The 14,345-nt window shown below is 41.5% G+C and overlaps 1 protein-coding gene across 1 annotated transcript in view; it reads left to right on the forward strand.

Moving 5' to 3' along the window:
- LOC116400073 (uncharacterized) overlaps positions 1-14,114 on the forward strand; it is a 30,024-nt gene extending 15,910 nt beyond the window's left edge. Inside the window, exons 7-14 of the mRNA XM_031877719.1 lie at positions 1,101-1,286; positions 1,401-1,966; positions 3,333-3,475; positions 4,090-4,311; positions 5,173-5,412; positions 6,732-6,865; positions 7,284-7,610; positions 7,714-14,114. Coding sequence (XP_031733579.1) covers positions 1,101-1,286; positions 1,401-1,966; positions 3,333-3,475; positions 4,090-4,311; positions 5,173-5,412; positions 6,732-6,865; positions 7,284-7,610; positions 7,714-12,183 — 6,288 coding nt within the window. The 3' untranslated portion in view covers positions 12,184-14,114. The remainder of the gene's footprint in view (positions 1-1,100; positions 1,287-1,400; positions 1,967-3,332; positions 3,476-4,089; positions 4,312-5,172; positions 5,413-6,731; positions 6,866-7,283; positions 7,611-7,713) is intronic.
- Positions 14,115-14,345: the final 231 nt, after the last annotated feature.

Raw genomic sequence — 14,345 nt, forward strand, 5'->3', positions numbered from 1 at the left:
AGTGAATTTCAGCATAAAGGTGCACTAACATGTAAGTGTCTGCTAAGTTGACCACAGAGATCTGAGTGTCTGCTGACTTTACCGCAGCAATGTCCAGTAGTCTCCATTCCTCCACCGCTGCCAGTGAGCAACGGACTTTCAAAATAAAAAAAAATTTTAAATGCGTTAACGTGCTATAAAATAATTGTCGGCGTTAATTAATTAATGCGTTAACGCGATAATAATGCGTTAACTTGCTCAGCTCTAATATATATATATATATACTTTTTCCTGACTTGATGTAGAATCAAGTTTGGACAAGAACCTATCAGCAGGAACTGAACTATAAGAGCAATATCTCCACAATTCCTGATCTTTGGGATTTTATTTTTTATTTTTACTTCGACACATTACACGTCCCAGTCAAGGATCGAACCGACGACCTTGCGGTTACAAGACGGTTGACCATTTGGTCACATGATAACAAGCAGTTACATCTGGAGAGCGATAATAACCACTACCTAGCCTCCTTTAACTTTCTCAACTGACTCCTTTTGACCTCTTCAAAGTGGATGCTCGGGGTGTAAATGATATCGATACTCAAGTGTATCTCAATATTATGTTTTCTGATAATGTATCAATTCTCAAAAACACTGTATCGATTTTAAATAAATAGTTTCCTGCAAAGATTTGTGGCAGACAGTGGTTTACTTTGTGTTGATGTTGGATGTGACAGACTGTGATAAAGGCAAAAGTCCCACTGTTATGATTGCATAAAAAAGTACACTTTTTTATTCTTTACACTTTCATGCATATGATGGTGCAGTCTTTGTGATTTTAGTTTTCCTGAAAGAAGATTTTAGGTAATCGCCATATATGGCTTTGCTCACAGCGTCACAATATATTGAATCGTAACCCCTTGTATCTTGATACTGTACATATTCTTGCCATTACACAGCCCTACAGGATGCTGTGGGTGGTTTTTTCGAGTATTTACATCTAATGTCTGTTTCCACTGTTCATAACACACAGAAGAGATGACAGTATGACATGAACAATTATAGCTTTTCGAAACAATTTAAACTCAAGGCTGCATGCTTTGAATCTTGTTGTGTTTGCAGTACTCTGTCTCAGTGGATGAAAATGTTGCTGATGTCGTTGTGATGAGAATCAAAGCTCTGGACAAAGACCTTATAAACACAGACAACTGGCTGACGGTCTATTCAATCGCTTCAGGAAATGAGGATAATGTCTTCTCCATTGAGACAGACAATGTAACCAATGAGGGCATCCTGAAGCTGATCAAGGTATTTTTGTGACTTTACATACAATGTTTACTGTATCTAGTGTTGGTTGGGTCCCTAACAGCTCCTATTATCCTCTCTCTCCACATTATTTACCCTCCATCTCGGACTAAACAGCCAGTGGATTTTGAAGAACTCCAGAAGCTTGAGCTTGGCCTTCTCATTGCAAATGTAGCTCCATTTGTGGATGGTGGTGCTATGTACATGGATGTAGACATTAAAGTTGGAGAAGGTACACCTATTGCTGCCGGTACCGGTGCCGAAGCTGGTGCCGGCGCCGGTGCCGGTGCCGAAGCTGGTGCCAGCGCCAGCTTCGGCGCCGGCACCGGCACCAGCTTCGGCGCCGGCGCCAGCTTCGGCGCCGGCACCGAAGCTGGTGCCGGCGCCGGTGGCGGTGCCGGAGCGGTAGCTGCAGCTGGAGTCGATGTTGGAGTCGGTATTGGGTTGGATGCAGGACTTAAGCCAGGAGTCAAGCCAGGACCTGGAACAAAGCCAAAGCCAAATGCACCGACTAGCTATCCCATTAAAATAGCCGTGAATAATATGCCGGAGAGTCCAACATTCATACCCAACACCAAGATTGTTCCTGTATCAGAAGATGTAAATCAAGCACCTGACGATGGTGTGATCACAACGTTCACTGCAACCGATCCAGACACAGGAGAGCCAGCTGAAGATGTCAGGTTAGTCAAGAGAGGAGACCACAGCTGTAGCTGTACTTGGGCACTGATGTTTGACTTACTGATGTTTGTTATGTTTCAACCAAGTTGCCAGAACAAAATGCTGCCATTGTATGTTTCTGCAAACCACGGATATGTTGACTTTCAACATTTCTGAACCAAAAATCAACATTTCTACGAGTGTATATCAATGTCACAGTGTTTTAACCGCTCGTGGTGCTTTTTCTGTTTCAAAACTGCATTCTCAATTAGGTTTAGGCACCAAGACTACTTTGAAAAGATCATGGTTTGTTATTTTAGGTTTCATACAGGATATGAATGGTATCCTGGGTGAGAGTCCTGTGTTTGATCCGTACATCCACTGCAGCCTCCTCCCTGTGCAGACTTAAGCAGATTTTTTATTTGTAACGTATTTGTGTTATGTCAAATACAAAAGTAATTCAGGAGAAAATATGGTCCCTCGAAAACGTAATTCAAAATGTAGTTCTGTTGTATTGGAACGTCATTTTTAAGATACCAGGCTGAATGTTTATTATGTTATGTTCACCGTCTTAGTTTAGCATATTAGCATACTAAACTCTACTAGCTAGCAGTAAACACAAAGTGCAGCTGAGGCTGATGGGAATGTCATTTGGTTTAAACGCAAGTATTTGTCAAATTAACATTTTGACCCGATGATGATGATGGTGACCCAATAGTTTTTTAACCATTTGGGCAGGGGGGTCACCATAGTTAGAAAGTCAAGTAGGCCTTAGACCCACCCTGCTGTTTTTTTGCTCTGAGATGGATAAAAAGGTTAATTTCACTCTCCTGTCTGTGTAGCTTGAGCCAGGAAGTGATTATCTTAGGGTGAAGACTGACAATTGTCTCCTGGCTTTACCAGCACACTCATGGCCCTTTCAGGCACAACACCACAACGACACCACTGCACTCTGAAACCCATTATTTCTAGTGGCTCCCGCTGCAATGTGCACTGAAACCAGTCGCATCGGCGAGGGTAGCAAGTGTCCGTGCGGCCAAGGTGACATCACACCATCAGACACTGCCCTTCCACGCAGCAGGTTTTTACCTGTCCGTGCACATCCAACAATTTCTAACTATGTGGATGGCCTGGAGAAAATGGAGACCTTTGAAGAGCTTTGAGAATGTTTGTCTGCATTAGGGAGAAACCCTGCACAGAGTACAAATCATCAAAAGGTTTCCTCGTCACCATTCCATTAGCTCATGTCCATGCGACCATCCTTGCAGAAGTATAACCAAGGCATTACTTTATCCAAATCACTACTTTTGGTGAAGCAGTCTACTGTTACATATTATTACTTTTCTTAATGTTTTTTGTTCCCTTTCCTACACATGTGTTGTGCTCCAGTTATGCCAAGGCCTATGATCCAGACAACTGGTTTACCATCGATGAAGAAACAGCTGAGATTAAACTCAACAAGGCACCAGATAGAGAGTCACCGTTCTTGGTGAATGGTACCTACATTGCCAAGATTCTGGCCATAACCAAAGGTAATCCCTTTTGTACTTTATAACCCTGTAGGATAGTTGTTAACAAGAAGGCTTCATTTCTGGCTTCTCGGCACTGTAAAAACCGGCTTTGGCTTTCGCCCTGAAGGACTCCATAAACCTGTATAATTATGAGTTGTATGAGCAGCTCATAAACGTAGTTGCCCGAGGTGATCTATGAAATGAAGTGCACTGATCTGTGACAGAAACCTGCCCAATCACGTTGTGACTCAGGGTGTGTCAGCCATAGAATGAAAAACATCTAGTGTCAGTTTTAACACACCTCCTTAAAAAACTCTAGTATCGAAGAAACTATTGAAATGGGGAATTATCCAGATGTACCAATGTTTTGTATTTATTATTTCATTTTGTAATTAATTTAACTTTTTTAATGTATTTGCTTTAAGAATGTACTGAGCAGGTAGTTTCAGCAAGACTTATGTTTGTTTTGTGTAAAGCTGCTAAATGGGGGGAATAGAGAGCTATGACAGGCGACAACGGTCCCACAGCTGGAATCACACTGGGGATGTATCGGCCATATGGCACGCACCATAACAATTTCGCTACATGCAATCAAGTCTGTTTTGTTTGACTTACTTCAACGTTGTCATCCTCAGACATGCCATCAAAGACAGCCACGGGAACAATAGCCATTAAAGTCACTGACTTCAACGACCACTGTCCCACCCTGACCACCACCTACAGCAGTCTGTGCTCCGATGAAAAAACTGTTCATGTCACTGGCTTTGACGAGGATGCTTATCCCAACGCTGCTCCATATACATTCAGAATCGTACCTGAAGGGACTCGAGGCAGCTGGGACGTAGAAGTCATCAATGGTAAGAAAATGTGCAAAAAGAAAAAGTCACGCTGTAATTGATCAAGATATAAATTCTCACTTCCAACTCGTCAAAAAAAAGACGTTCTTAAAACGTAGTTACATATACATACAGGTACATGAAATTTCACGTCTGCATTTAATCCATCCAAAGCATTGGAGTTAAATAAATTTAGGGTTTTTTACCCAGGAGAATTATTTTTTGTAACTTTTGTTACCTAACTTGCATGCTTAACAACTAATCAAGTAATTGTTTTTCTCTAAACCTAACTGAAAAATTGTTTTGTTGTGTAAGTAAACCTAAAAACTAAGTAAACCTATGTTTGGAAGAATATTTTCAAAAGAGACTATATGCATGTCAGGAGCAGAAACTGTACATTTCCTGTTAAAACAGAAAAGACACTGCATGTAATGAGCGCAAACTGACACTGTCCCTAAGTCCAAGACTGACACCAAAGGGGAACCTAGATCGTTCTAGTTAGAAGTGTAGTTATTTGACGAGTCGAGAGTGAGAATGTGTTGCAGCTGCCTATATTGAATTTAAGTCAGTGAGCTACGATCAGGTATGAAGCTAACAATAGCGTAGCCTTTTTTAGATTCAGATTTTCAATTTAAAACAAAAATGTATTATATCCTAAATAAGGTCATCACTTAATTAAATTAGAGTCTAGATTTAAAGATTTGTCTACAGGACTACAGACTTTTTATTTTGTATTTGCCTGTAATGGTAGCATACAATAGTAGGCATATTAGTATTGCACTAGCATTTACAGTACTACAAGTATCACAAGTACTACAAGTATCACTACTAAAGCTGATAGTAATGATGGTAATACAGTGTGAGTTCCTTTGTTGTCTGTAGCTACGAGTGCCGCTCTTCACTCTCTTGAGTCACTGTGGCCCGGCTCATATCAGCTGCAGGTGGAGGTGTTGGACGCTCAGGGTCTGTCTTGTGAGACCAAAGAAATTTTTACTGTGGACGTTTGTACCTGTGCGGAAACAAAGGACTGCACGTTGAAGACAGCCAGACTAGGAACTACTTCATCTGAGTTATCTGCCCCAGCCATCGGCCTGCTTCTAATGGCATTGTGCTTACTGCTGCGTGAGTTGAGCTTAAACAAACACCCTAGTACACACAATCACCACATCATGTAGACAAATACCCAGTTTATTTCAGAGATTTAAATATTGTATGATTGATTCTAAGGAGTGTAGCTTCTGACCCACTCAAACGCTGCTAAAGCTATACTGCATATCCAGCTGTGCTGAGAATGACATGGACATCTTTGCAGTAGACAAGTGAGAACAGATGTTCAGGGGGAGAGACAACAAACAGGGCTAAATACTTTCCTTCATAAATATTCATGACTCTTTAGTTGAATACAGCATATCATTAACCTACTTTGTGAATATTGTTTAAGAGTAGTTCTTTGCAAACCAGTAGGTGAATTTACTGAAAATGAATCCATTGAGTATTGCATTACTCCATTACAAGGGAAAGTAAGTTGCAATGTGATTTACGCATATGAAGGGGACAGAATATCTGTGGTGGTGTATTGGATTGAGTTATTGTAAGAAGTGCCTATAATAAGTATGGATTCAAAAATGACCATCAGAGGCAAAGTCCCTCCTCTTCCGGTGTCCGCCATGGGCCATTTTTATTTGGAAAAAATATGTACGATAGTCAAAGTTGAGAGACAAATAATAGTTTGATCCCTTTTGAATTGTGCCATGAACTACACATATATGTGTCAATTTAAAAGAATCATCATGAAAATCGCAGTTTGCCGTAGGTTTGTGGTCTCAAACCAATCAGTGAACTGCATCCCTTGTCTCGCACAATGTAGGTCACCAACACCAACATGGCCGTTACCTTGGCTTGCTAGCTTGCTAGGTAATTTAGCTACAATCCACACACAAATGTAACATTATCCTACACTGATTGTATCAAGCAACTCTTTGTATCTGCTGGGAAGCGAAAGAACTAGCAAAACCCAAGTAACGTCACATCCTGGTGCGAAACACTCACATCGTGGCTTCAGCGAGAGACTTCATTAGGCGAGTTTTGGGTGTGTAGTCTTTCTAAATTCATATTTTCACACGCTTCTACTTTTATGACAAAATGCAACTTTCTTAATGTGCAAAATTAAACATCATATATGTGATTCATGGCAATTTTCTCACCATTGACTACCACAGATATATCTCTGAAATAAGGTCCTATGGTGGTCCACTTGGGACTTTAACTCTCTATAGCGTAAAGTCACCAACTCTCAATTTAACATTAGAAGATTCTTTAAAGGTTGGATTTATTATAAAATGGCATTGCATTTGTTATTTCATCTCTGCTTTTTTGTCTCTTGAGATCAAAAATACCTTTAAGTTTTACTTTGACATAAATGTTATTGCTTCTCTCTGCAGTCATCCCTCTTCTCCTGCTGTTCTGTCAGTGTGGAGGAGCAAACACCATATTTCCTGACCAATTTAGTGATCTGCCATTTGACGCCAAAGAACACCTCATATCCTACCACACTGAAGGCAGAGGCGAGGATAAGGTTGGCTGTCATTTTTTGTTTCCTTTTAGTGGAAAGAAAGGTTACATGAAGGATACATAAATCACCCTATCCTACCTCTTGTCACTAATCATTCAAATTGAGTCCAGATAAGGACAAACAGGAGGGTTCAACCTGCCACACCCCTTCTAAAAACAGATTAGTCATATTATTTTTCAAGTACCTAGTAAAGAATTATTCAAAATGATGTTGAAAGTTTAACGAAATTAGCTTATAGTTGGGCATGATGAGTAGTTATAAAGCTTGTTGCATCAACTTTCAGATTTTATGATTTTATGGTTTGGAGTCTAATGACTTTTAACCTTTATGATTTTTTGATACCACACCCAGATTGCCATGTCAAAATCATACAAAATATGTGTTGATTGGTCACATTTTAATTTTTCTGTTCATTTTTTAGGAAGTTCCACTCCTAAGTGTCCCTATTATGTTGGGAAGCCAGAAGAAAGTTGAAGCCGTACAAACAGCGAGCTTCAATGCCAATCCTTCAAAAATTACAGAAACTCATCAGCAAAGGTCAAGCTATGCTGAAACTGTGCAGAAGATTTGGGAAACCAACCAAAGTTCGATGGAGACCGACAACGCCTACGGGTTTTCGACGAAATCTTTCAACCATGGCAATGGCAGTGCTTCACTCAACAGACAAACATCTGGTGGCCAACATACGACAGCTCTGTACGAGGATATAGCCCTACCTGATGCTTTCCTCCATGATTACTACTCACAGGTACTGTGTTAGCTTTGAATGCAGCTGTTTTTCCCCAGATCTGTCACATTCAAACAGATGTTTAATGACACCAGCGTTTGTGCTTTTTCCTTGCCCTAAACAGAAAGCGGCTTGTGTTGTGCAAGTGAAGGACTGTCTTTTGGAGTATGACTTTGAGGGCCAGGGCTCCTCTGCTGGCTCAGTGGGCAGCCTCCTTGGGTCTGACAATGACCTGCAGTTCCTCAATGACCTCGGGCCAAAGTTCAAGACTCTGGCTGAGATCTGTTGCCCACCTACACCCAAACCTTCTCTGACACACAGCATAACAGGCGCTGTCAAAGCACACATAGTTGATATTGCTGAACCGGTTAATATGCCCAAAATTGATCGCATTGTTGAAACAAAGCATACCGATATAAAGACAGAGAAAGTCATGTCATCTACTAACATCTCCAAATCATCTGACAGTACTGTAAGCACTGCCCCAGCATCCATGACACTTCCTCACTCCAATGTTACTAACATCAGTCATTCCTCTAACATCAGTCATTCTGCTAATCTGCACCATCAAGCTCAGACAGTCATACTACAGCAGCAGCCAGTTTACTACACCACCGGCCCTGTACTACAGCCTGTGCACTATGTAGTTCAACCACAGCTTCAGAACAGTGTTCTGCTGGCAGATGGGGCCCATGGAGCCAATTTTCCAGGCCTGTATGTAGTCAGTGAACCTCAAAGTCCTTCTGCTCTCATAATCAGTAGAACCCAAGGCTCTCCTTCTGGGTTACTTTTACGGGGCATTGAGAGCCCCACAAGCCCTGTCAGGCTCGCCAGTCCAGTAAGTCCAAGCCTGTTGCTACCTGGTGGCCCAGGAGTATCTCAGGGCTCAGTCCTTGCGGAAGGCTGGAAAATGGTAGGGCCAAATCCTGATGGTAGTTATATGTTAGTTAAAGACATGGGTAGTCCAGGTGAGGCAAAGGGGGTGAACCCAGGCACATCTCAGGGCACTTTGCCAAGAGATGCTATCCTGGTAAAAGAGGCTGCTCCCCCTCAGGGGGTTTTAGGTCCAGCAGCCCAGGGGAGTGTGTACGGCATTCTGCCAGGACACACCATTGCTAAAAAGGGGGATTTTGTTGCAGTAAACAGCAATTTGGGGAAAACATGGGTTGGGCAGCCAGGGCAGATGGGTTTTGGGCCAGGTACTGTTTTGGGAGTTGGTGTTGGACAGCCAAGAATGGGAATGGGACATGTGGTGTCTATGAAGCCAGAAGTCAGACAGGCAGGAATTTGGCCGACTGGGATAAATCCAGTTGGGATTAGGCAGGTCAGTGTAAACCAGTTCCAAGGAATTCCACCATTGGAGCAAACAGAGGATACTAGTGGTTTTCTAAGAGCATGTAGAATAGCTTTACCAAAGAAAGACAAGATCACCATTACTGTGGAAACCGCTAAAACTCATCAGCATTCAAAGGAAGAGGGGATGATGAAAAATCAGTTTCAGGATGACAGCAATCCAGGTCAGAACATGCATGAGGATACAGTTGAAGAAAGGCCAGAGGTGGTCACCTACACATCAGAGCATGATACAACACTTGATGATGAGAAGCCTTGTAAGTTGGTCCAAAGTGCATTTGAGGACAATGAGAGTATAGAAGAGTATCCAACTCAAACATCAGAAAAATCTTCAATTGTAAATTTTGAGGGAATCGCTGAAAATCCAGCGAACACATTTACAGATGCGATAAGTCAATCAACAGAATCCAATGACTCACAACATAAAGCAGAGGAAGAAAAGTTAGAACTGCAGAAAAAGCATGTTCCCTCTGAAGGTTTTTCCAAGGAAGGAATATCCATGGTCATTGAAATGTCCACAGAAGCTTTGCAGTCTGGATCAGATGTCACAGATTTAGTTAATACAGTCAAAGAGAATGAAGAGTTATCAACATTCTCTCAAGGAGAGGGAGCCACCTCTACTCCAGACCCCATCAACATTGTAGACGATCAAATACATGATAGCACAGAAGAAAATGTGGGCAGACATGAAGCAGCACCTTTGAAAGAAGAGGAAGTGGAAGAAGAGGGGAGTTCAGCTCAGCTAAGCATAGTTGAAGGTTCAGAGGACAGAAGTGCTGACGTTGGGTCAGAACCTCAATTAAGTGAAGTCACAGAGGAACTAAGTGACAGGGACCTGGAGGAAGATATCCGTCCAGCAGAGAATGTTGAAAGAAATCAGGTCATTGCCACCTCTGATAGTATCCAGGCAGAAGAAAATATGGAGGAAATGACTACTGTCACCAGTGATTCATATGAAGAGGTTACGGCTGAGCAGGAGCAAGTCTTAGATCCTGAAGTGGGAGTCAATTCTGTGGTTGACAAATTGTCAGCAGCTCCTCCAAATGAGATTTCAACAGACACTGTGAATGAGTCTGAAGAGAGGTCCATCCCTGATCAAAAAGCAATGCCAGATCTAGGGAACAGGATAGATGAAGGTCATACAAAGACAGCTATTGCTAATTCTGAAGCAAGAACATCATTGCAAACTGTGAGCACTATTTTACCTAATCAAGAAGATCTGGGTGACTCCAATTTGATATTAGCATCAGCAGAAATGACCACTCAAGTACAAGCAGAGGGCTCCAGTGTCCCAACCATTTCAACATCAGAGCAACATCTGGATATAGCGAAAGACATTAGCACTGGCTACAGAGAAGATGATGCTAATCAACAACATATGATGTCGGAATCAGGAGTATACAAGGATCAAGTCAATGCAGATGCAGACAGTATAAGTGATGTAGAGAAAGAGAAGAGTATTTTGGAGGAAGGAGTGTCACAGCAGAGTGTTAGCACCCCCAATGAACCCCAAGATGAAGACACTGAGAGACAATATGCTTTGAGTTCTCAAATGGAGGATCATTTCACCTCAGATGACAACATTACTGAAGATGAAGATGCTTTGGGGGAAATGGCGTCACCTTTACAGAAAAATATAAGCTTCTCAGATGACCAAGATGAAGGGAGTGCAGAGGAAGATTCATCACTCACAAGTTTTGAAGTGGATGGTTTCCTAATTTCAGATGATAACATACAAGTTCCAGAGGAAGAGGACAAGGAGACTGCAGAGGAAATGTCGTTGTCCATACATCAAAATGTTAGCATCACAGACCACCAAGATGAAGATATTAAAAGAGAAGCTGTATTAGGAAGTTCTCTTTTGGAGGATCAGATCATCACAGGTGACAATATGGATATTGGAGAGAAGGAGGAGCATATTGTGGAAGAAGTGGCATCAGCCATGCAGCCACATCTTAGCATCTCAAATGACAAAGATGAAGAGATTGGAGAAGTAAATGCAGGAAGTGTGATTCACCAAGTAGAAAATCAATTCCTCTCTGAAGACAGCATAAGAGACGGCCCGACAGAGGAGAATATTGTGGAGGAAGAGTCACCTGTACATCAAACGGCTTTCATCTCAGAGGAAAATGAGGAGAGTGGAAAAGAAGATTCCCACACAGTTTTTCAAGCGAATGATAAGATCATCTCAGATGACAGTGTAAGTGATGGAGAGAAAGAGGCACCATCCATACAGCATAATATTTGCATTTCAGATGCACCAGGCACAAGTTCTCACGTAGAGGAAGAAGACATTCAGTCTACCCAGTTGTTAGAAGAGGACTCTCAGCCTTTAGAGACTGAATGTTTATCTGAGGAAGATATTAATTTAGCAAGTCAACATGCAGAGATGAACCCGGTGGCAGCAACGTCAAAGGTGGTCGTAACTCAAGAAACCCCTTGTGAAGTTACTCCACATCAAGGGATGAGCTTTTCTCAGACAGGAGACATAATTCTGGATATTCCTGAGAGACAAGAGACCGTTGGTCAAGCGTTAGTGACGGGTGCTAACTTGGAGGGTTTAGATACTGTGGTTACATCTTCGGAGAAGCTAAGATCATCCAGGGTGGCCACTGGACAGGTTTTCATGTCCAGTCAAGATAAAGGGGCCAGTAGTGGAATATTGGCATCTGGACGAGTTGCTGAGGGTGAAACTAACCAGTATGATTACCACAACACAGACATAGATCTAATTGAACAGAGTAAGCTTGGAGATCTCACTTTGAAAGAAGGCAAAGCAGAGGTCACTTTTGACCCAGAGATAACAGAGGGATTAGATCATAGTGCAACTACTGCATCTGGTCAGGTATCACCAACAGTTTATTCACAGATTAAAGTGGTGGACAAAACCATATCTTCAGTGTTGGAAAAAGACCCAGGCTCATCAGAGAGAGGAACTGCATGTTTTATTGGAACGTCGGACGTAGCTGAGGATGCAGGTGACCTTGGTCAGAATGAGAGAGTGCACATGATTAGAGAAGCAGCAGGGGTCTGCCCAAATACTGTGGGGAGAGCTGGTTGGACAGAGGTTGTGTCAAAAGCTTCAGATTACGCGGATGGTACTGAGGCAGGTGGTGGTGAAGTGAGTCCTGTACAGCTTCAGTCAGTCATCAGCCAAGCTCCTCGGAACAAATCCAGAAAGAGTAAAAAAGACTCCAACAAGAGTCAAAACAACCCCTCTGGAAAGTGCAAACAACAGTGATTGCTTACAGTAACCTGTAGCATTAAATGCCCCATTTCAATTGGCAACTTTCTGCACCAATGTCATCATTGAAGTACTTCACCATTTCTTGGGTTTAATGAAATTAAATCTTTAAAAAAGGAGGGCTGTTTTACCCAGTAAATATAACACACTCAATATGTGAGGCTTCTGTTCACTTTAGACCTTCATCTGGTAAAATGATAAGACAAACGAAGTGCTCGATGTACTGATACAGCTCAGCTGATGACAGTAATTGACCAGTCAGGCCTGGTTTGTGTAGCAGTGTTGAGGCTGTGTGGGGCAGACAGGCAGAAATCTAAGCAAGTCACAGGTGAAGGGCAATGCACACCGGCATTTTTTGACACACTCAAGACCAGACACCAGCGGTGTCTTGACATCGTGACCTAGACAGATTGAACCGCACCAACCAGCAATGATTGAAGTCAATGCATCAGGATTCTACTCTGTGGTAATTCCCAATGCTGATGTGTGTTTTGACACATTATCTCGTCGGGTTGGCACATCCCAGCTAACCTACCTTGAATCTGCAGCCGGTTTGCGTCCCAACTAAGCATACTGAACACTCCACATAGCACAAAGAAGTTAACTTCTGAACTTCAATTCCCAGACATAGTTTATGTTGATGCTAGTTGACCATGACTTTTATGTCAAACAGCCCCAGAAATTGGTTTGGTCATGAGTTCCAGACATGACATTAAACGCCATAAAGTCCACAGTGAAGACGCTAAAATAACATACACAATAAGACCAGAACATAATCATAATAAAACACGTTCATCATATTGAGACAACAAGAAAGTCAAATTAAAAGTCAATGCACAACAGTAAAATAAATATGTATATAAAAGGGCAAAAGTGAAATAGTTGTTTGATGCTTTATTAAAGGAGCAATATATGACATTTAGAGCATTAAGCTGCATGTTATACAAGCTGATGGCTACAAGAGTTCTTCTGTCTACTTATTTGGATTTTATTTTCTAGAAGTGTCTTTCAGCAGCTCAGGTTTCTGCTGTGACTCAAGTTTGAGTGAAGGGGATGGGTGCTGTCCTGTCATTCTTTTCTAGTTTTTGAGTTTGGTTTACAGGCTTGTGATTTTAGGGTCAATGTCTATGATCTTTCCCACTGTCCTGATTTGTTGTTGCAGCCTGGCTTGGTGCTGTTTGCTCATTTTACCAAGCACAAAGATAAGACAAAGACTTAACACCGACGTATCAAGTATTTGTAATATCCGACAGTTTGCATTAAAAGTTAAATTTGCGCAAAAAGTACATTCTCTGTTGAAATTTCCTGACTTTTGAAGTGGCACAGTCTGCGAAGATGAGCTTTCTTGTCTACTCGTACTTTATTCCACAGGATAACAAGTAGATAAAGACAGAGAAATTTACCAACAGAGACAAAATCAGAATGTCATTGTGTTGGTCAAGCTCATTCCACAGAGTCTTTGTTAGTGAGCGTGTTTATATTTTCACATTAAACAAGTCTACGGAACATTTTCTGAAAAGCGAGCCACTTTGGCAACAAGTAATAATTAGAGGAAAAGGGTCAATGCTAAAACATGGCACACAGTAGCACAAGTAGCACAAGTAGAAGAGACCTAAAGTCAGTGAGGTGACTCAGGGATGTCCTTTACACAGCACTGTCTATCTAAGGTATGCTGACAATAGCTGCTTTAGTCACCATAACTGATGATCCCTGTGTGTTCTACCGAGAAACGAGAGATTTTATAATATCTCATGATTTCAACTTTTGACTTGCAAGTGAATGAATGTGTTACTTCTGCTTTCAACATGTGCATGGCTGCACTTTGAAGGCCCAATCAGAAGTTTGGGATTAAACACTTTAATTTCACAGTACATTACATTACATTACAGTCATTTAGCAGACACTTTTATCCAAAGCGACTTACAATAAGTGAATTCAACATCGGTATTCAAGAGAACTACTGGTCACCAGAAGTCATAAGTGCATCTCCTTTATACAAGCATCTAAGAGCATAAACCAGAGCCAACATACAGAAACAAACTAATACGAATACAATAAGTGCTGAGTGGAAGACAGTAAATTGTCATATATCATTGAAGACTTTACTAATTGAAAAATCTGTTTTGAGTGTTTGTCAATTCGTAATAATTGAATATTAA

The sequence above is a fragment of the Anarrhichthys ocellatus genome, unplaced genomic scaffold (assembly GCF_004355925.1).
Source record: "Anarrhichthys ocellatus isolate YVR2014 unplaced genomic scaffold, GSC_Weel_1.0 scaffold145, whole genome shotgun sequence".
In the NCBI taxonomy this organism is placed as follows: domain Eukaryota; kingdom Metazoa; phylum Chordata; class Actinopteri; order Perciformes; family Anarhichadidae; genus Anarrhichthys; species Anarrhichthys ocellatus.